We start from the raw sequence: 20,734 nt of genomic DNA on the forward strand, positions 1-20,734 counted from the left end.
TTGGTTAACGTCTGTTGTATAAATTGTGCTCTACAATGTGCTTTACAACTAAATCTATAAAACACAATTCTACTGTAGAATAACACTTAAATGAATAAAACAGTAAGACAAAACACACATTAGACAACATTAAAAGCCAGAGAGCATAAATAAGTTTTTAGAAGAGATTTAAAAACCTACAATTTCGGAGCAGATATTACTTACACAGATTATACTTATATGTATTGGCAAACTGATCCAAAGCGCGGGTCCAGTTATGGCGAAAGCATGTTCACCACTTTGCTTCAGTCTAGACCTAGGTATAGTAAGCAGTCTTTGACTCCTCGATCTTAGAGCTCTGGAGGGATTATATGTACAAAGTCGATCAGAGTGATAAGATGGAGCTAAGTTATTTAAGGATTTATAAACAAATAAGAGAATTTTAAAATCAGTTATGAAGTGGAAAAGGTGTAATGTGTTCACACTTCCGAAGACCTTTCAAGAGTCTTGCCACCGCATTATGGATCATTTGTAGATTGACCAGATATGATGAGTTTATTCCGTAATACTGTGAATTACAGTAGTCTAAACGGGATGTAACAAATGCATGGATCACTCTTTCAAAGTCTAATAGATATAAATGAGAAAAAAAAACTACATCTAATAACTGAATTTATCTGTTTCTCTATTTTAGCTTGGGAGGCAAGGAGGCTTAAATTAAAATTGCAGGAAGCAGTACCGTCAGTTGGACCAAATAAGATAATCTCAGTTTTATTTTCATTTAAATTTAAAAATCTGAGGACATCCGTAATTTTATGTCCTTTAGGCAGGCCTATAAAGGATCGAGAATTTTTTTTAGTGTGTGTCTCAGAGGCAAATAAATATGGGTATCATCAGCATAACAATGGAAGGATACACCATATTTCATAAAAATAGATCCGATTGGAAGCATGTATAAGGAAAAAAGAACAGGGTCAAGAATGGAACCTTGGGGAACCCCCCACAGAAGATGTGCTACAGAGGACATGAAGTTACCTAGGCTGAATGAAACCATTTGAGAACATACCCACACAGTGGTTGACGAGAAATGAGAATGTTATGTTCGACCATATCAAATGCAGCACTGAGATCTAAAAGAACAAGGATTGCATTATCACCTGAGTCAACAGTTAATACAAAATAATTTAAAACTTTTAACAAAGCAGACTCTGCACTATGAAATGCTCTGAAACCTGACTAAAATATCTCAAATATAGAATTAGCATTCAAAAAAGATTGTAATTGTAATAGAACTGCTTTTTTTCAAAACTTTTGAGATGAATGGCAAATTCGAAATACGTCTATAATTTGTTAAGCCAACAGGATCAATGTTCGGTCTCTTAAAGTGATCAAGTAGGGTACCCTTGTTAAGAAATGTATTTATTATGAAAAGAAGACTGGGCCCCACAGTATCGAGGAGCTGCTTGATAAGACGTGAAGGGATAGTATCATGAAAACAAGACGTAGGCTAAAGTTGAGCAATAATTTCCTTAATAGTGGAAAGAGAGATGGACTCAAACTCACTCCAACCAGTAGTACAAAGAGGGGGTTCAGATGCATCATAGGCAGCTGGCAGGAATCTCTGACCAGAAATCTTATCAACAAGAAATCTGCAAAAATTCTCACAGATTGTAGCAGATGACTGTTGGTGAGCTTTACCGGATGGATTAATTATGTATGGAGTTTATTGTAGAAAAAATAGTTATCGGTTTATGACAGTTCATTGCAATAATTGAAATTGAAATTATGGACAGTGTCTGTCGGTTGTAACAGATACTCAGACTCGATGGTAGTGTTAAACCTGGAGGTGTAGTTTATTGAGGAAGAGTGGGGAGCGGGTAAACCTGGGTGATGACTGCAGTTCGCTGGATAGCGGGTAAACCTGGGTGATGACTGCAGTTCGCTGGATAGCGGGTAAATCTGGGTGATGACTGCAGTTCGCTGGATAGCGGGTAAACAGGAACTAGACGAAGGAGCAGTAGAGCTTGGACCAAGAATACGTAGGAGCGTTGGAGAGGAGAACCAGGGAGGTAACGAAGTGTCTCCAGGAGGAAGCAGGTAAGAGAGTCTGTGATCGCTGTTGAGACCAGACAAAGAGTGATAGGAGAGTGGGGCTTAAATACTGTGAGGTTGATGAATGTGGGAACGAGCTTCAGGTGCAGGTGATTAGAATTCGGGAGAGGGAGATCGTGGGGTGTGAGTGCTGGGAGTGTCAAGAGGAACTGTGACATCGGTAGGGACCGACACTAAAATTTGTTTTTAAAAACAAACACTTGTCCACTTCCCCGGTCTCGTAATCCGAGGGGAGTTAATAAACGTATAGTTCTGAGGCATTAGTTATGAGAAAGGGTTTTTTTCTCCTACTTTTAGCCAATTTTCAGTCACAAATAGAAAATCTAATTTGCTTGATGTAATAAAATCAGTCAGGATGAATGTCTTATTTACCAGCGATCGTAAACCAGCTGTGTTTCATGACATAGCAGGTGAAGATTGCAGGGATTTACTCATCCACGGTGAATCTGGGGCAATACACACCCAAAGAGGATTTGATCTGAGGCAACAGGTAGAATCAGGTGATATGGCTTCTCCAAGAGCACCAGGAAATAAATCTATCGTAGCTCATTGTGACATACTGGTAAGCAGTAAAAACCATGAGAGCATCACACACTGCAGAGATACATACAAAAATAAGAAAAATATATCCATTACAAGATCTGAAACTGCTCCAGTGAGAAATCATAAATATCTATGATTTTTTTTACTGTTGTTTTGCTGTAACACAAATCACTAATTATTAAGCAAATGCGTAATAATGTTGCCGTAAAGATCAAAATGTAATTGCTGTGATTAGTGGTAATGTGACCAACATTAATCTGATTTAAATTGGAATCCTCACAGAATAGCACTTAGATGAGTAACAGATGATGAGTTATTGAGAGAACCTGGAGAGCGCGCATGTTTGATTGACACCGCGAGTGAGCATATTGAAGGGATTGAATCTGAAAATACTCAAACAGTCTCTATCGATCAACACAAGGTCTGATTGTCACAACTCACGTTACATCACGTGTACTCAGATTTGTATTTGCATATTTGTATTTGTTTAATTAATTTTTATACCTGTTTGCAGTCTCTTTATCCTCTCCGTGCTCACAGTGCAGTGAGTCAGAATTACTACCATAATTACTCAAGAAAATGGGCAACTTGATATTCATACTTGTAATTCAATAAATTTTTCAAAACAAACCTGCATATTCATCTGAATAACAGCATGTCTGAAAGTTTACATATGTGAATACCTCCAGAGGCCACTCTGTCATGCATCTAGGGCTGAGAAAGTGCTCATTCATTAGAGTAACAGTGTATGTGTGATTCCCTGTGTGCTGCAAAAAAGATCATCTCTGATTGTAGGCACGATCTGCCGATCACAGACAAGATGAAGATCGGCTTATTTAGATCAGTGGCCGATCGATCGGTGCACCCCTAGTCAGGATACGATGTTGCTAAGATGAAATGTAGCCTATTATTAACTGATTAAGTCAAGTAAACTTGACCAAAGATTAACGTGACTAAAATTTAAATGCCTTTATAATAGAATATGACTCATTTTGCCGTGTGCCTTTAGATGTAAACGAGTGTGAGAGGCCAGGTATCTGCGGTCCAGGCCAGTGTTATAACACCATTGGAAACTACACCTGCATCTGCCCACCTGAGTACATGCAGATTAACGGAGGAAACAACTGCATGGGTCTGCATGAGTCTACACTTCACACACACACATGCATTCACATACTATGTCTAAAGCACACATCAGTTACACTTTTGGTAATGCCGTTTAATTCAGATTGTAATGTGAGTTGTATGTTTTGTGTGTGTTCAGACATGCGGAAGAGTTTGTGTTACAGGAACTACTACTCTGATAACGCCACATGCGATGGAGAGCTCACCTTCAACGTGACCAAGAAATTCTGCTGCTGCTCCTACAACATTGGTCGTGCCTGGAACAAACCCTGTGAACAGTGTCCCATACCCAGCACCAGTAAGACATACACACAAACACAGATTTAAATGACTTAGATTTTCTGTCAATCTAATTAAAAGCTCTGCAGTGCAGTCCTAACCCTTAAATAAAGCTTTTTGCATTTTTGGGATGCCCCCATATGCCGTGGGAGGTTTTGGCTTATTTTTGACTCAGTCTGGTCCCCATAGAATAGCTATGTAAAACCATATACACAGAAACACCTACTCATATACAGTCTTGGGCAGGTTTACCATTTCCGAGGCCCCAAGCAACTGACCATCCCAGGGCCCCATTTTGAAATATTTTGCTTAAAAAATTGCATAAAATTGATTTTAATCATCATTTTAAATTCATCCTATCAGCTGCTGTAGCCAAGTACATTCAAAATGTTTAATTAAATAAAAATCTAGTTAAAGATAATGAATGAATTTTTCCAGTTTTTTTCACAATAAATAAAACATATATTAAACATATATACCTACATATATTTTTTACAAAACAATTATTTTCCATTCATTTTTTTTTTTGTGAACAGGGTGTGCAAAACTACTTCACCCAGTAAAATTTTGGAATTCCGTTTTTACAGTATATATTAATATTATAACCCAACAATAATTTATTGCTGTCCAGTTTGTCATTATAATATAATACAGTAATATTATTATTACTTTGATGACTTGTATACAATAGTAATATATTTCTGTCATATTTACTTTCACATGGAGCTTTTATTCTGACGCTGCAGTGTATTGTTCACCATGTTGCAAAAGGCTGTATTTTATGTAAGCATCGAAGGCAACATTCATAAAAGTAGACATACAAGACACAGCAGCCACTCAGCACACTATAGCTGACATTGCCGCTTATCAAGCGCTAAAACTTTGCTTGATGCAGAACAATCTGGAATAATGTTAAACATTGTAACAGTCACATTTTTGTAACTTTAACTTGTTCAGAAATATTTGTGACACCTGCACTAAAACAATCCCCGACTTCCAGGGCCTCACGCAATTGCATGGTTTGCATGGAGGTTAAAACCACTACTGCACACAGTCATGTAAGTGTAACGTCGAAGGGCAGGTAAGGCAGGACAGGCACAGGAACAAAGACGATGAAGAAGAGGAAAGAACCCAAACGTGAAATCCTAACATGAAAGTGTCAAAACAATGTGGCACACAAACATGAACAGAAACTTGAGCCATACAGACTTGAATAAATTATGACTTGAATAAACTATGACTAGACTAAGACGTAGACTAGCTACAACATTACATTTACAATACTTGACCAAGGACACTGGCAAATATGAGGGCTAAAATACAGGGACAGGGGTTATCAAGATAATAAGAAGAATCAAACGAGAACCAATGACAAGACATGATTAATGGACATAATAACGAGACAATTATTGGGTGACCATCCAACTATTTTGAAATTGTGCATAAGAAATCCTGAATGGTAATGCTTGATATGCTTAGAAATTCGCTTAAAATTTAATGCGCTAGGAGGTGGTGGATTTTCTGTAGATTCGCATTAGTTAAAATGCGCATTATGGTGATGGAAATTGTTTATTTGCAAAACGATGATGTGTTTTGACCATTCGTGCTAGTGTTATGAGCAGTGGTGGACGAAGGTCACATACCATGTACTTGAGTTAAAGTAAAGATACTCAAGGTAAAATATTACTCAAGTAAAAGTAGAAGTGCTGCCTTTAAACATTCACTTGAGTAAAAGTACAAAAGTATTTGCCTTCAAATGTACTTAAGTATCCAAGTACTATGATTTTTTATGGCCATAATGTCCTATTATAATTTGTCACAAGACTCTTGCTTAACTCAGTCTACATGAAGACTAATGCACTCTTGGCATACCAATCTATTAATAAAATGTCATTAATTAGTCATGTGTATATATATATATATATATATATATATATATATATATATATATATATATATATTTGAATTGAATACATTTTTTGTGTGTTTAATTTTGGAGGGAAGGGACTGTTCCCATAAGGTATAATACATTTACAGTATTTACTGTATATATTTTTCTCGAGTGTCTATGGTCATAATTATTAACATACTAATGTTATGATACATTCACATAAACCTGCACAATGCCATTAAATATATATGTATACATATACACACACACACACACACACACACATATATATATATATACACACACGCACACACATACATAGAATATATATATATATATATATTCTATGTTATGGGAGCAGCCAATTTCCCTCTAAAATTAAACACAAAAAACGTATTAATGCAGTGTTTCTGCTACTCCCCAGAAAAAAAATGCTATTATATGCAAGTCATTTTAGTGTCAACATAATAAGCAATGTGCATTATGCGTCAATATTTACCGATAATTGCTGCAATAATAGCTGCTGCTCTCTGCCCCGCTTAAAATCATTGGCAACGCAATTTGTTTGGAATTATTGAGAGCTACACGAATCACGTGACCGCGCGGCGGCGAGATCACTGTCGCAACCGTCTATGTTCGCAACTCTCATATTTAACGGCACTGGGGTGCGTTTCCGTACAACGACGTATCTTGCTGCTCCACTACCGTAGTACGATGCACTGTTGAAGAAATCAGCTTGCTAGTCACGACTGTTTCCCGAAACCGTATTGTCGCAAATTGGTTGTTCAACCACGTTGGTTAATGATGTCACACATGTGGTGGAGTAAAAACTACTTTTAATGAATCTGTTTGCGATCGAATTAATGCTAGATGTTTTCCTATAAATTACGGACATGTCATCTGAGGACTATCTCATATTTTTCTCAGTTATTTGCTTTATTTCCAGATTCAATCATAGGCTTGTTCTTACGCACTAGAGCACGTTCACACATGTGCACTCTTCAAAAATGGTGCTTTAAATCTATTGACAAACTAAAAGACATAAAGGACATTTGTATGTCTTCTAAATAAAAGATACTGATTGTACTGAATGTCATCTTGCTTATTTGGCTCAGGATAATAATTTATTAAGCCCACATGTTATAATAACAAGAAACTCTGTTTCTAACCACAGGTCGAGAGCTGTCGTTCCAACCACACAACTCTGAGATGCTGTTTGCGAATGTTCGTTGGAACGATGGTTTCGGGAAACACCGACTCGTTGAACTATGATGATAACGACGGAAATTGCGACCATAGTTGGCTAACGATGCTTTTGGGAAACGCACCCCTGGTTCGCGCTTAGTAGATGCCGCCAAGGCAAGTTCAAAACAAAGCGCGCGCGTGCTGTACTGTGATTGGTGGCTCGTTTGACCAGTTACGTTTTTATCCACTCATAAATAAAAAGGAACGACTGATTTTGAAAATGTAGTAGCGTAAAAAGTAAGATATTTGACTTTGAAATGTAGTGGAGTTAAAGTAAAAGCCTCCCCAAATTTAAATACTTCAGTAAAGTACAGATACGCAAAAAAGCTACTTAAGTACAGTAACGAATTACATTTACTTCGTTACTGTCCACCACTGGTTATGAGTATGCGATAGCTGGATGTAACTAGCCCACTGAAAGGTCTGACCTTGGCACACAAAACTTTGAACATAGCGCTTGTCGTTCGGAAGTGTTTAACCCACAGGTGGTTGATAAAATGGGTCCTCACAATCCGCCAGAACAGGTTTAACATTGGGTGCTCCCAGGAATGTGGAGACTGGCGGTGTGGGGGCATCGCAGCTATTTCAGCACATTATATCAGATATTACTCTTATTATGATATGTCTTATGGATATATTTATTAAAATGAGATACATGCTCCAATCTTGCAAATAAAAGTGTCCTCAAAGCAGGGAGAGGTCATTCAGCTGCTCTATCATGACGAGGCGGCTCCCTCATAATAATGTGCATTACGTAGTGGATGGAAACGCACAACAATGCGTATTTTCTTGAGTCTAATTTTTTGAAATGTGCTTGAAAAAAGCAAAATATTTTGGATTGAAACCCAACAATAGACAATAAACCAATGAGAACAAAACACATGAAACATGAGGGATACATGACTAGACAAAACACGATCAGATGAGGGGAACATGAAATCACATGACATGTACGGGAACAGGGAGTAAGAAAATGAAAGCTAAACTTCAAAATAAAAGACATGAACATAAGAACATGAACAAAACACGTGAACGTGACATTAAGTAACAGATATTCTCTGTTGTAGATGAGTTTGCTGTGCTGTGTGGAAGTGAGAGACCTGGATATTTCATTGATATATACACCGGACAAGTTGTTGGTAAGTTAACAACACACACACACACACACACACACACACACACACACACACACAAAGATATACAAGTATAAAAGTGTCCCCAAAGCAGGGAGAGGTCATTCAGCTGCTCCATCATGACGAGGTGGCTCCCTCATAAGAATGGCCATAACAGTGGCTCGCTTCAGTGTCGTGGCCAGGAGGACATAACGTCTCGTTCCCTCCATCAGGGAATGGAGATTACAACAGTAACCTAGACATTACCCATCTGGCGCTCACTTCGACATTGTGTCGAAGAAGCGACACTAGGGGTCCCTATTCAATCACTCCATGCGCTGAACTGTGTACGTGCGCTGCTGATGCGGGTAGGCAGTTGCGTGCCAAAGCGGCAGGCTGTGTCAGACTGCACGTACCCTTCCCCAATGCCCCGTAAAACCCCAAAGGGGGAACAAAGTGACATACAAAGCATGTGAGCAGGCCACGCCTTTTCTCTCTCTATGTTTCTTGCATAGAGTCAGAGCGGCTGGGGCCATCTTAACGCTATCACACGCATTGGGGAAGGCGTTCTTCTCCAACTCCTATTCTTTCAGGGGGAAAAGACCCCGCGGAGACCATCACCTGCCCAGGCTGAGGGGAGGTAAAGAGTGGTGGAATACGTCATATGGGTTTTCAGGCCACATGTGGGAATGGTGCGGTGGTAGATCCCACCTGCTGCGAGGGAGGAGTTGCTACAAAAACTGCGACCGGGGTGCAGCGGGGACTTCCAGCGGGGAGACGCGGGTCCACCCTTAGGGAGACTGTACTGCGGAAAATACACACAGGGGTATTAATCCACGCAAGGACCCATCCTGTGGAGCACCTATTCCAGTACAGAGTAGTTTTAGTACCCATAGTGGGTCTGGTCGGAGAATTCATCCGCTGAATTCGCGGACCAGAGTCTAGGGAGCAGTCATCCAGGGAGCCGAGTTAGTGGGATCTCCTGGGATAAGAGCGCATGTGATCGCCTCAGTGAAGGGAAAAGTCGCTAGGTGCAAGCGGTACACCCGGTCAGTTGTTCTGCGTTACCAAGTTCTACCGGCTCGGACCTGAGAAAACACGGGACGAGACCGACACAACCCTGAGATTGTAAAATCCCGTAAAGGTATTGGGTGTTGCCCAGCCAGCTGCTCTGCTTATGTCTGCTAGGAAGGTGCCGTTGGCTAGTGCCCACGAGGAAGCCACACTTCTTGTCTTGTGTGCTCGAACCCGCAAGGGGTGGGCACGGCCTGGGTGTGATAGGCCAATGCGATGGCATCAACAACCCAGTGGGAAAACCTCTGTTTGGAGACAGCATTCCCTTTCTGCTATCCACCTCTAAGGCACCTTTAAGGAACCTGATAATCAAGTCGAGCTCACCCAAGGACTTGCCATCCACTGCATCGTGGTGGGCCACGATAGCGGCTACATACACTTTCAAGGTGGAGGGGGACAGCCTCTCCTACAGAAATGAGAGCACTAACCTAACTGCGCACCTCTGCGGGTCTTCGGACCAGGAAGAACACCAATTCGTGAACAAGCGCCACTTTAGAGCGTAAGGTTGCCTGGTAGAGGGAGCTCTGGCTTGGTTGATCGTGTCTACGTGGTAGGCCACTTAGATCTTCCACATCCCATCCAGGGGCCAGGCGTGGAGGTTCCAGAGGTCTGGGCGCGGATGCCATAGGGTGCCCTGTCCCTGAGAAAGAAGGTCCTTCCTCAGGAGAATTCGCCAGGGAGGGGCTCTCACGAGGAGCATGAGATCCGAGAACTAAGTCTGTGTGGGCCAGTAGGGGGCCACCTGACCTTGCACAGCACCCGTGAAAGTAGGCTCACTGGAGGAAATGCGTACTTGCACAGCCCCTGGGGCCAGCTGTGTGCCAGCGTGTGTGTCCCAAGGGGAGCCTCCATTAGGGAGTACCAGAGCAGGCAATGGGAGGTCTCTTGGGAAGAGCAGATCTATCTGTGCTTTGCCGAACCGCTCCCAAATCAGCTGGACCTCCTGGTGGTGGAGCCTCCACTCTCTGCTGAGTGTACCTTGTCACGACAGCGCATCCGCTGCCGTGTTGAGGTTGCCCTGGATGTGAGTGGCGCACAGCGGCGCTGCTGGCTCTAAAGGAGGAGATGGTGGGCGAGTTGTGACATATGACGAGAGAGCACGCCGCCTTGGCGATTTATGTACGCTACCGTCACGGTGCTGTCTGAGCGGATCAAGACGTTATTGTCCCGAATCAGTGGGAGAAACCTCCGCAGGGCAAGGAATACAGCCAGCAACTCTAGGCAGATGATCTGCCAATGCAGCGGGGGCCCTCTCCAGGAGCCAGCGGCTGTGTACCCATTGCACACGGGCCCCAACCCTGTTTTGAGGCGTCTGCGGTGACCAGAACACGTCAGGACACCTGCTGTAGGGGGACTCCTGTCCGCAGACAACAGAGGTCTGTCCAGGGGTTGAAAGTCTGGCGGCAGGCAGGGGTGATGAACACACGGTGCGTGCCGCTGCGCCATGCCCATCTCAGGACTAGAGTCTGGAGCCAGTGCTGAAGCAGTCTCATATGCATCAACCCCAGTGGCGCGACCACCGCGGAGGATGCCATATGCCCCATATGCTCTAGAATTGTTTTAGAGGAATTGCTGTGCCTGGCTTGAACAAGGTAAGGCATTTCAGCACTGACTGCTTTCGCTCGTTGGTGAGGCGCGCTGTCATTGAGACGGAGTCTAACTCCATGCCGAGAAAAGAGATGCTCTGAACCAGGGTGAGCTTGCTCTTTTCCCAGTTGACCTGAAGCCCTTGAAAGGCTGAGGTGCCTGAGCACCTGGTCCCTGTGGGCACACAGTAACTCTCAAGAGTGGGCTAGGATGAGCCAGTCATCGAGGTAATTGAGTATGCAGATGCCCACCTCCCTTAGTGGGGCAAGGGCGGCCTCCCCGACCTTTGTGAAGATGCAAGGATATAGGGAGCCTGGATGGAAGTCAACGAGCGTGCCAGGGGGCGGGTGGTTCGTGGGGATCTACCTGGTGAAACCGAGCCCACTGCCTCCATCGCCAGCCGGGTTGTCCTCAATCCCGTGGGAAGAAGGAGCGATGAGGGGGGCAGCTGGAGTGGCATTCCTCTTTAAGAAGGAAAGCCGCGACCGCAACATTGCCATGGTGAGGTTCTCGCAGTGAGAACACGAACCATCCAAAAATGTTTCCTCAGTGTGATCGCTGCCCAAACACACGTGACCATCAGGAGTGGAGAGAAATCGACCGCATCCAGGAACTACACAGGGGCGGAAGGGCATCTTTATAAAGACGCGTCCTGATAAGGACATTTAACGCCGCTGTGTATTGCTCTTTTAGAGAAAATAAACTCTTTTAGTAAGTATTCTCTTTTAGAAGCACTGTCAAAGCGCCCAGGGGCAAAGCTGCACTGCCGTGCAGAGAAGGAGAAAGCCGCTGATATGCGCCATAGATCCAACATTATACGCTCTATAGAGATGAGCTGATCACACAACCGCTCTGCTCTGAATGGACAGATGCATGATTCCCTCCCTTTATACCCATATGTCCGGGGGAGGGACATGCAAATTCTGTCTGCCAATTTCTCATTACCCTTTTCTCAAGTTCAGAGATGCGCGAGGCTTTCAAGAAAGACCCCTTGTGTCGCTTCTTTGACACAACGTGGAAGTGAGTGACAGATGGGGAACATAGAAACACACACAATTCTGTCTGTAGATTCCTCTCTGGCTTCAGTTGTGTGTGTGTTTGTAATCCTCAGACATCGATGAGTGCCGGGAGATTCCAGGTGTGTGTGAGAACGGAGTGTGTATCAACATGATCGGCAGTTTCCGCTGTGAATGTCCGATGGGTTTTGTCTATAACGACAAGCTGATCATCTGTGAGGGTAAGAGCTTGTGTGTGTGTGAGTGACGCTACATTCTACTATACAATTCACTTCTGGAAAATTCAGGTACCACATTTAATTTAACTGTGTCAGCTTAGCTGGGATATGTGAAAACTAATACATTTCACTGTATATATGCAAAAAACTGTGTGTATAATGTGTGACCAAAAATAAAAAGGATTCTAGGATTCTATAGTGTGTACAGAGCCGAACATGAAAACGTATTGTTAAAGGAGTGGTGTAATTAGAAGCATCAGAGTCTCTCTTCGTCAGCCCTGTGGTTTCAGGATAATACATGCAATACAGTCCAAAGGGTGCATGCTTTTTAAAAGCCACAGATCAAAGAACATAAACAAAACACGGTGCATTTGTTAATGGCAGCTTACTAAAAAGTAGCTATAAAAGTAAAATATTATTTTTGGTCAGAAATAGTAGGTTAAACTGTTGGCATCCATGTTTCTAGTTTGCTGCTGCTATATGGCTTAATTTTAAACTTAATTTTCAGCTAAATAAAAATTTTCATAAATATATGTTTTATAAATAAACTATAAATGCCCAGTTATAATATGCTGACTGTTCCAATTAGTTACTTTGGACTGTGCTAGTGAAAATTGTTTCCTATCCATAACAGATATTTTCATCAGGCTCCTACTAATTGAAGTAATCTTTAGGAGTATCTGAAGGCAAATAAAGCCAGTTTATTTCCTAATATCAAAAATTATTTGAACAGAACATATTTTAGACAAAAGGAACAATTTTATTCTTGGAGGTCCAGAATTTAAAGCCCTTTAAGCACAGATTAGGTAATGGATGGCTCCTCATTTCTGTGGTTAGGTCATTGTAGTTAGTCTTTCTAAAAAATTTAAATAAAAGGATTATAGAAATAAGGTGTTAATTAAATTTGATTGAGTTTAGTTCATTTGGTTCATAGTTAATTTTGTTAATTTCGCATAGCACTTTAAAGGGTTAATTTACCCAAAAATTACTCACCCTCATGCCATCCCAGATGTGCATGACTTTTTCTTCTTCTTCTTCCCTTTTCTCCCCAATTTGGAATGCCCAATTCCCAATGCGCTCTAAGTCCTTGTGGTGGCGTAGTGACTCACCTCAATCTGGGTGGCGGAGGACGAATCTCAGTTGCCTCCGTGTCTGAGACCGTCAATCCACGTATCCTGTCACATAGCTTGTTGAGCGCATTATCGAAGAGACTTAGCACGTGTGGAGGGTTCACGCTATTCTCCACTCCATCCATGCTCAACTCACCACGCGCCCCACAGAGAGTGAGCCACATTATAGTGACCACGAGGAGGTTAACCCAATGTTACTCTACCCACCCTAGCAACCAGGCCAATTGGTTGCTTAGGAAGCCTGACTGGAGTTACTCATTACGCCCTGGATTCGAACTTGCGACTCCAGGTGTGGTAGTCAGCGCCTTTACTCACTGAGCTACCCAGGCCCCCTGAATGCAAAAGTTTTAGAAAAATATTTTAGCTCTGTAGCTCGATAGAATATAAGTGAATGGTGGCCAGAGCTTTGAAGGTCCAAAATGTACATCAAGGCAACATTAAAGTAATCCATAAAACTCCAGTTGTTAAATCCATGTCTTCTGAAGCAATATGGTAGGTATAGGTGAGAAACAGATCAATATTTAAGTCATTTTGTACTATAAATATTCACTTCCACATTCGTTTTTGGCCATTTTCATTCTTTGTGCATATCGCCACCTACTGGGCAGGGAGGAGAATTTATAGTAAAAAAAAGGGACTTAAATATTGATCTGTTTCTCACCTACACCTATCATATTGCTTCTGAAGATATGGATATAACCACTGGAGTCTTATGGATTACTTTTAGTCTACTTTTATGTGCTTTTTGGAGCTTCAAATTTATGGCCACCATTCATTTACATTGAATGGAGCTACAGAGCAGAAATATCCTTCTGAACATCTTCATTTCAACAAGTGAAAGAAATGGCATAAGGGTGAGTAAATGACGAGAGAATTCTGAACTATCCGATTAAAGATAAAAAAAAATCTGCATTGAATTCAAAGGGTTTCATAAAATTAGATGGTGAAAAATAACTCCAATTATGCAGCTATATATAAGTAATATATATATATATATATATATATATATATATATATATATATATATATATATATATATATATATACACTAGCGGCCAAAGTTTGGTATAATGCACGGATTTTGCTGTTTCAGAAGGAAAGTGGTACTTAATTCACCAAAGTGGCATTCAACTGATCACAAAGTAAAGTCAGGACATTACTGATTTAAAAAACAGCACCAACTCTATTTGAAAAAAGTAATTTTTGATCAAATCTAGAGAGGTTCCATTTCTAGCAATCATCACTCCAACAACTTATCCTTGAGTAATCATGCTAAATTGCTAATTTGGTACTCGAAAATCACTTTTCATTATATCAAACACAGCTGAACGCTATTTGATTTGGTAAATGTGGCTTAACATTGTCTTTGTGTTTGTTTTGCTTGGTGTTACTGTAAGTTGCCAGAGTATGCAATAGACTGTCTTAAGGTCAATATTATGTCAAAAATGGCAAAAAAAGAAACCGCATTCTCTAGAAACTTGTCAGTCAGTCATTGTTTTGAGGAATGAAGGCTATATACAAAACTGAAGATTTCATACAAAGGTGTACACTACAGTCTTCAAAGACAAAGGACAACTGGCTCTAACAAGGACAGAAAGAGATGTGGAAGGCCAGATGTACAACTAAACAAGAGGTTAAGCACATCAGATTCTCTAGTTTGAGAAATTGACTCCTCACATGTCCTCAGCTGACAGCGTCATTGAATTCATACACGCTCAACACCAGTTTCATGTACAACAGTAAAGAGAAGACTCAGTGGTGCAGGTCTTATGGGAAATAAATTGCAAAGATAAAGCCACTTTTGAAACAGAAAAACAAAAAGAAAAGGTTAGAGTGGGCAAAGAACTGACTGTTCACTTGCTGTCTAATATATCCCACCCCTTGAAATTGCTATTGTAAGGATTAATCAATGTTATTCACTTCACCTGTAGATTTAATGTTCTGGCTGATCAGTCACCACCAAAGACCATTTTAGACTCTGGCGAAACTCTGACTATGTCACACCATGTATTTTGTACACACATTTAATGATAATTTATGGGCTTCACTCCTGCAAATACTATATATTCAGTTCACACTCTTAAAATCTTCCAGTGTGTACATGCCCTCTATTGACCATGTAATGTGTTTGCGTGTAGATATTGACGAGTGTCAAAATGGGCCGGTGTGTCAACAGCACGCTGTCTGTTTGAATGTTCCTGGAAGTTACCGCTGTGAGTGTAAACCTGGATACCGGCAGACACCCACACAGCAGTGTGTAGGTGAGTGTGCGTGTATCACATGACATCAGTGTGTGGATAATGATGATGATGTTGATGATGATAATGATGGTGTTTCGTGTACTCTTCCACTCTCAGATCGTAATGAGTGTGCTGAGAATCCAATCATCTGCAGTCCGGGTCAGTGTATTGATATGGTTGGCAGTTATCGCTGTATCTGTCCCAACGGCTTCAAATCCACTCCAGACCTGTGTATCGGTGAGAGATCAACACACAGCTGTCTCTCTGTTTTATTAGTTAAGTTAGACATAATGTTAACTGTACAGAATATTCTCTCTGTGTTCAGATGTGGATGAGTGTGAGCGGCAGCCGTGCGGTAATGGAACTTGTAAGAATACTGTTGGCTCCTACAACTGCCTGTGCTACCCAGGATTCCAGCTGTCACACAACAATGACTGCATCGGTACAACACACCACTAAGATCAACTCATATTGTTGTTTAATGACTGAAACACTTCTCAGCTGCAGTTTCTAATGTAGACAGTTGTGTTTATGGCTGCATTATTTCCTCCTTTAAGTGTGTTTGTGTGTGTTGTTCAGACACAGACGAGTGTGCGTCCCTCAGGGGCTTGTGTAGAAATGGCAACTGCTTCAACACTGTGGGTTCATTTGTGTGTGTGTGTCTGGATGGATATAAACTCTCTCCCGATGGCAGGACTTGTGTAGGTGAGACAAACCTTATTTACAGCATCTAACTCGATTTTCTGTGTTTTAATTTACTATCTGTTTACAGTTTACTTTTAGACGATTTTTATATTACTAAATGTAGGTAATTTCCTTTGTTTACATTGACTGTTTCATTGTTGTGTTTGCACAGTTGTTTACAACTCAGTGTAAGCTGTACAAATGACAAAATAACCAACTTGACTTGAAATTGACTCCTTCCGTACAGACATCAATGAGTGTTTAATCAATCCTGGCACATGCGGTCCTGGAACATGTCAGAATCTAGACGGTTCTTACAGGTGCATCTGTCCTCTAGGATATTACCTCCAGAACGAGAGGTGTGAAGGTCAGTGACACATTAAAATGATCATCATTAAGTTTTATTGATGTCTGATCTATAAAATAACCATGTAATTGCATGAGGCTTGAACAGGAAATAGATTAGGACATAGATGAGTCTCAGCATCAGACACCACACCGACAATCAGTTCACTGTATGATATTATGCACAACACTGGAAAGCACTTCTGAAACTGTTTGTTGAAATAGTTGCACCATTATGAGGTGGCTGTGGCTCAGGTGGTAGAGCGGGTTGTCCACTAATCACAGGGTTGGTGGTTTGATTCCCGGCCCACACGACTTGCATGGCAGCTCTGCCGTCATTGATGTGTGAATGTGTGTGTGAGTGGGTGAATGAGACGCAGTGTAAAGCACTTTGAATACCGCTAAGATTAAAAAGACGCTATATAAGTGCAGACAATTTACCATTTTTTGAAGCGGAGGTAAATCTGTCCCTAAATGGCACATAAAGAAAAGCAAAATGTGGTTAATCACTCTACACATCTTTTCCTGTCTAAATGGGGTCTTCTTGGATAGAATAATCTCTAAAGTGGGCCAGACTTTATGCTAGACAAAAGTCTGACTACATGAAACACGAGCAAATCTGACCAGGCCAAATAAAACACTGCAATCTCTCTCTGTTTTTGGTCAGATATTGATGAATGCAGTCACACTCCAGAGATATGTATCCTCGGTAAGTGTGTAAACACACCAGGCAGCTTCAGGTGTGACTGTCCAGATGGATTCCAGCTCTCCTCATCCGGAAAGAGATGTGTGGGTGAGTTTTTCCAGACGGCTTCCTGTCACTATCCATGTACAATGGATAGTGTCTTTATTACAGTCTTTATTACAGAATCCCATACACACCAGTTTACATGGCTTAGTTAAATATTAAAAGCATGTCAGTTGTGAAGCTCATCATATTTAATGAGTGAAGGTCATATTTTTTTACTTATTCGTTAACTGTCTCACACTTTCCTTCAGTCACTCTGTCTTTCTGACCTGGAGAACAGAACAGAGTGTTTCCTAGCAGTGTGTTTGTGTGTTTGTGCGTTTGTGCATGTGTGTGTGTGTGTGTGTGTGTGTGTGTGTGTGTGTGGAAAAGGGTGGAAAGGCTTCTGTGAATGAAAAACAGACTTCAGGGAATAAGAGCAACAGAGCCGCCCAACTCTTTCTCAAGAGCTCACGCATACACACAGACATCATTAAAACTAGGTGTGGGTCGTATATGCAAACATTTTTATCATTATATTATTGAAATAGAATAAATGTTTGACAAAGGTCTGTGCCCTAAATATTATGTTATTAAATAAAAATCTATACATTTTATGACAGTATGTACAGGGTTTCCGCGAGTCTTAAAGTCTTAATTCGCCCTCCCTTAAATTAAGTCCTTAAAAAGGTCTTAAATCGGAGCAACAAGTCTTAAATTCATAAGATCATGGCATTAAATGTTGTATGTGGGATTGTTTTCTCATTGCGTTTAATTAGGGTGACCAGACGTACCATTTTATTCATTTTAAGGCACAATTTACAATCATGTTTTAATCAAACCGCACAATTATGACTCTAAAGACATTAAAGATATTGAATTGATAATTTTCTGGAAAGCTGCATTGAAACAATTAGTGTTGTGAAAAGCGCTATACAAATAAAAATGACTTCAATTGAATTCATTTAGAGTTTATATTATTATTATATTGTTTAAAAAAGAAAACACAGAAATGCACAAAATAATATAATTAACATGTCCAGAGACACCCAAGTGACCTGCTAATGAATTATTTTATGAGTTTTTAAACAATTTTGTTTTTCATTGCAAAATGGCTCTTAATCTTTTCTTTTATTTGGCCTTAAAAAGTCTTACATTTAATTCTTATGAACCTGCAGATAGCCTGAATTATGTCCCAGTTTCAGCTGGTAGGCGCGCAGATTTTTTTCTTATTACATTTATTATTATCATTGTCCTTCTCGCTATTGTCTTTGGTATCGTTTGCAGTGAAGAGAAGCAATTTCGATGCATCGCACGTTGATTTGATGATACTTCAATTCTAGTCTTTCTGCTGAAATGTGTCTGGTTTCCATGGCAATGACATCATGAGCTTGGCTACGTGGAATTTGTACATTTAAAAAAGCTCAAATGTGGTTAAATTGTGAAAAGACTTTCACAAACTACATAGCCTATACAGTTAAGTGGAGAACTTTGCAGACCCCATATATTTTTATAAGTTTCTGCACCCCTTTCAGAATGTATACAAATAGCCTATAAGAGATAAAAGATTATATTTTTAATGTAGTACTGCCCTTCAAAAGCTACATACTTTAACACAAAATTTACTCTTATTTACACAAGTTATCCTATTCAAAATTTGCACTCCTTGGATCTTCTTGTGTTGCCTTCTTGAGCACCAGTAATTGTTTGCACCTTTTGTAATAGTTGTGTATGTGTCCCTCAATTGTCCCAAGTGTCAAAAGCTAGATCTCATCATATAGCCACTGCTGGGAAGAACTCAAATGTGCAGAAGATGCTGAGAAACCAAATAATTGGTCACTCACTCACACACACACACACAAACACACACACACACACACACACACACACACACTCACACACACACACACACACGCACACACACACACACACACACACTCACACACACACACACACACGCACACACACACACACACACACACACACACACACACACACAAACACAAACAAGTGTCAAAATCTGGTCACACTTTTTAATTAATTTTAGAGTGAAGACTAGGCTTTATTTCTGCACCACACTGCTTACATTAGATCACTAAATATTCATTGAACAGTATATGTGGCAGTATGTGCTGCTTCATCTGTCAGTACAATATAGCTGATACAATGGGTCTAATCAGATGGCAAATGTTATTTCCACATTCTGGTGGTTGGAAGCAGAGGTATTAAAGCCTAAATATACTTTTAATAAAATGAGTTAAAAAGTAATGAAGATCTATTGAAAGTTGTATTTTAAACTTTGAAGTGTTACTATAAAGATGACTCTTCATGTGATCCCTAGACATTTACTTTTAGAGAACATATTTACGTATTGTGGTCCCTTCAATTGATTTTTACATTTTCTTTAGTTGGTCTTAGAAAGGTTTTTAAAAATGTCTTAAATTTAGCTTCATAAAACCTGCAGAAACCATACTTTTGCTATTTTTTCCATTGTAAAAAAGGTGTGGAAGTGGTGTTTATTCATTTATCACTCTATTCTTAAAATGTTTGTTTTATATCACAATACACATAATTAAAACAATTTTTTTATAGTAAAATAATTAAAGCACTAGCAGTAAAGAATGTAAGCATTAGCAACAGTAACTATGGGGGCAGGGCATAGTGGATGTCAGTTTCACACCATGAAAGATGTATCTTCCTCATTTTCTCACTGAATGCAAAGAAGACACATTCCTAACCATGCGGTGGTGTTTTGCGCAAACAAAATAAAAACGATACTTGAAAATTAACACAGGCTGACTTATTTCTCATTTTAACCAGTGAATCACCCACTCCCTAAAAGAAGCTGTTTGAAATTTACAGAATTCTTTCTTACCCTCAGATTTTCGTGTAAATTATTGTTACACAAAGTTTGAGAACAGACGCTGTCTGGCGCCGAAGCCTCTGAACACGACTAAAGGAACTTGTTGCTGCAGCGCCATGCCGGGTCAGGGCTGGGGCGACCCCTGCGAAATCTGTCCTGGCAAAGATGAAGGTAAATATTTGACACAAAAACACACACACACACACTGTTTCATTTTTTGTTTGTTTTTTTACATTCCAGTCATTATGAGTGCGTTTGTGTGTTTCAGTGACATACACAGCATTATGTTTTGCTCCTGGTAAACGTTTCAATGAAGACGACACTGAAGAGGGTGAGTGAAACTAACCTGATGAAATCAAAAAGTCTGTGTGTGTTAGTGCATTCGTTCACACAGACTAATAAATTGTGGGTTTCAGATGTCGACGAGTGCACAGAAAATCCTGGCATCTGTAAAAACGGACACTGCATCAACACAGACGGAACGTTCCGCTGCGAGTGTCCATTCGGCTACAGACTCGATTTCACAGGGATAAACTGTGAAGGTCAGGGTTGATTTCTAACATT

The 20,734-nt window shown here is 40.6% G+C and overlaps 1 protein-coding gene across 2 annotated transcripts in view; it reads left to right on the top strand.

Annotated features, from left to right (window-relative positions):
• Nucleotides 1-20,734, top strand: part of LOC127661700 (fibrillin-1-like) — a 147,734-nt gene that overhangs the window by 104,141 nt on the left and 22,859 nt on the right. For both annotated transcript variants that reach the window (XM_052152532.1, XM_052152533.1), the window contains 13 exons: nucleotides 3,644-3,766; nucleotides 3,899-4,057; nucleotides 8,242-8,313; nucleotides 12,059-12,184; nucleotides 15,450-15,572; nucleotides 15,669-15,788; nucleotides 15,877-15,993; nucleotides 16,131-16,256; nucleotides 16,483-16,602; nucleotides 17,248-17,373; nucleotides 20,189-20,341; nucleotides 20,439-20,501; nucleotides 20,587-20,712. In XM_052152532.1, the coding sequence (XP_052008492.1) occupies nucleotides 3,644-3,766; nucleotides 3,899-4,057; nucleotides 8,242-8,313; nucleotides 12,059-12,184; nucleotides 15,450-15,572; nucleotides 15,669-15,788; nucleotides 15,877-15,993; nucleotides 16,131-16,256; nucleotides 16,483-16,602; nucleotides 17,248-17,373; nucleotides 20,189-20,341; nucleotides 20,439-20,501; nucleotides 20,587-20,712 (1,554 nt within the window). The remainder of the gene's footprint in view (nucleotides 1-3,643; nucleotides 3,767-3,898; nucleotides 4,058-8,241; nucleotides 8,314-12,058; nucleotides 12,185-15,449; nucleotides 15,573-15,668; nucleotides 15,789-15,876; nucleotides 15,994-16,130; nucleotides 16,257-16,482; nucleotides 16,603-17,247; nucleotides 17,374-20,188; nucleotides 20,342-20,438; nucleotides 20,502-20,586; nucleotides 20,713-20,734) is intronic.

Source organism: Xyrauchen texanus, chromosome 21, assembly GCF_025860055.1.
Source record: "Xyrauchen texanus isolate HMW12.3.18 chromosome 21, RBS_HiC_50CHRs, whole genome shotgun sequence".
Classification (NCBI taxonomy): Eukaryota; Metazoa; Chordata; class Actinopteri; order Cypriniformes; family Catostomidae; genus Xyrauchen; species Xyrauchen texanus.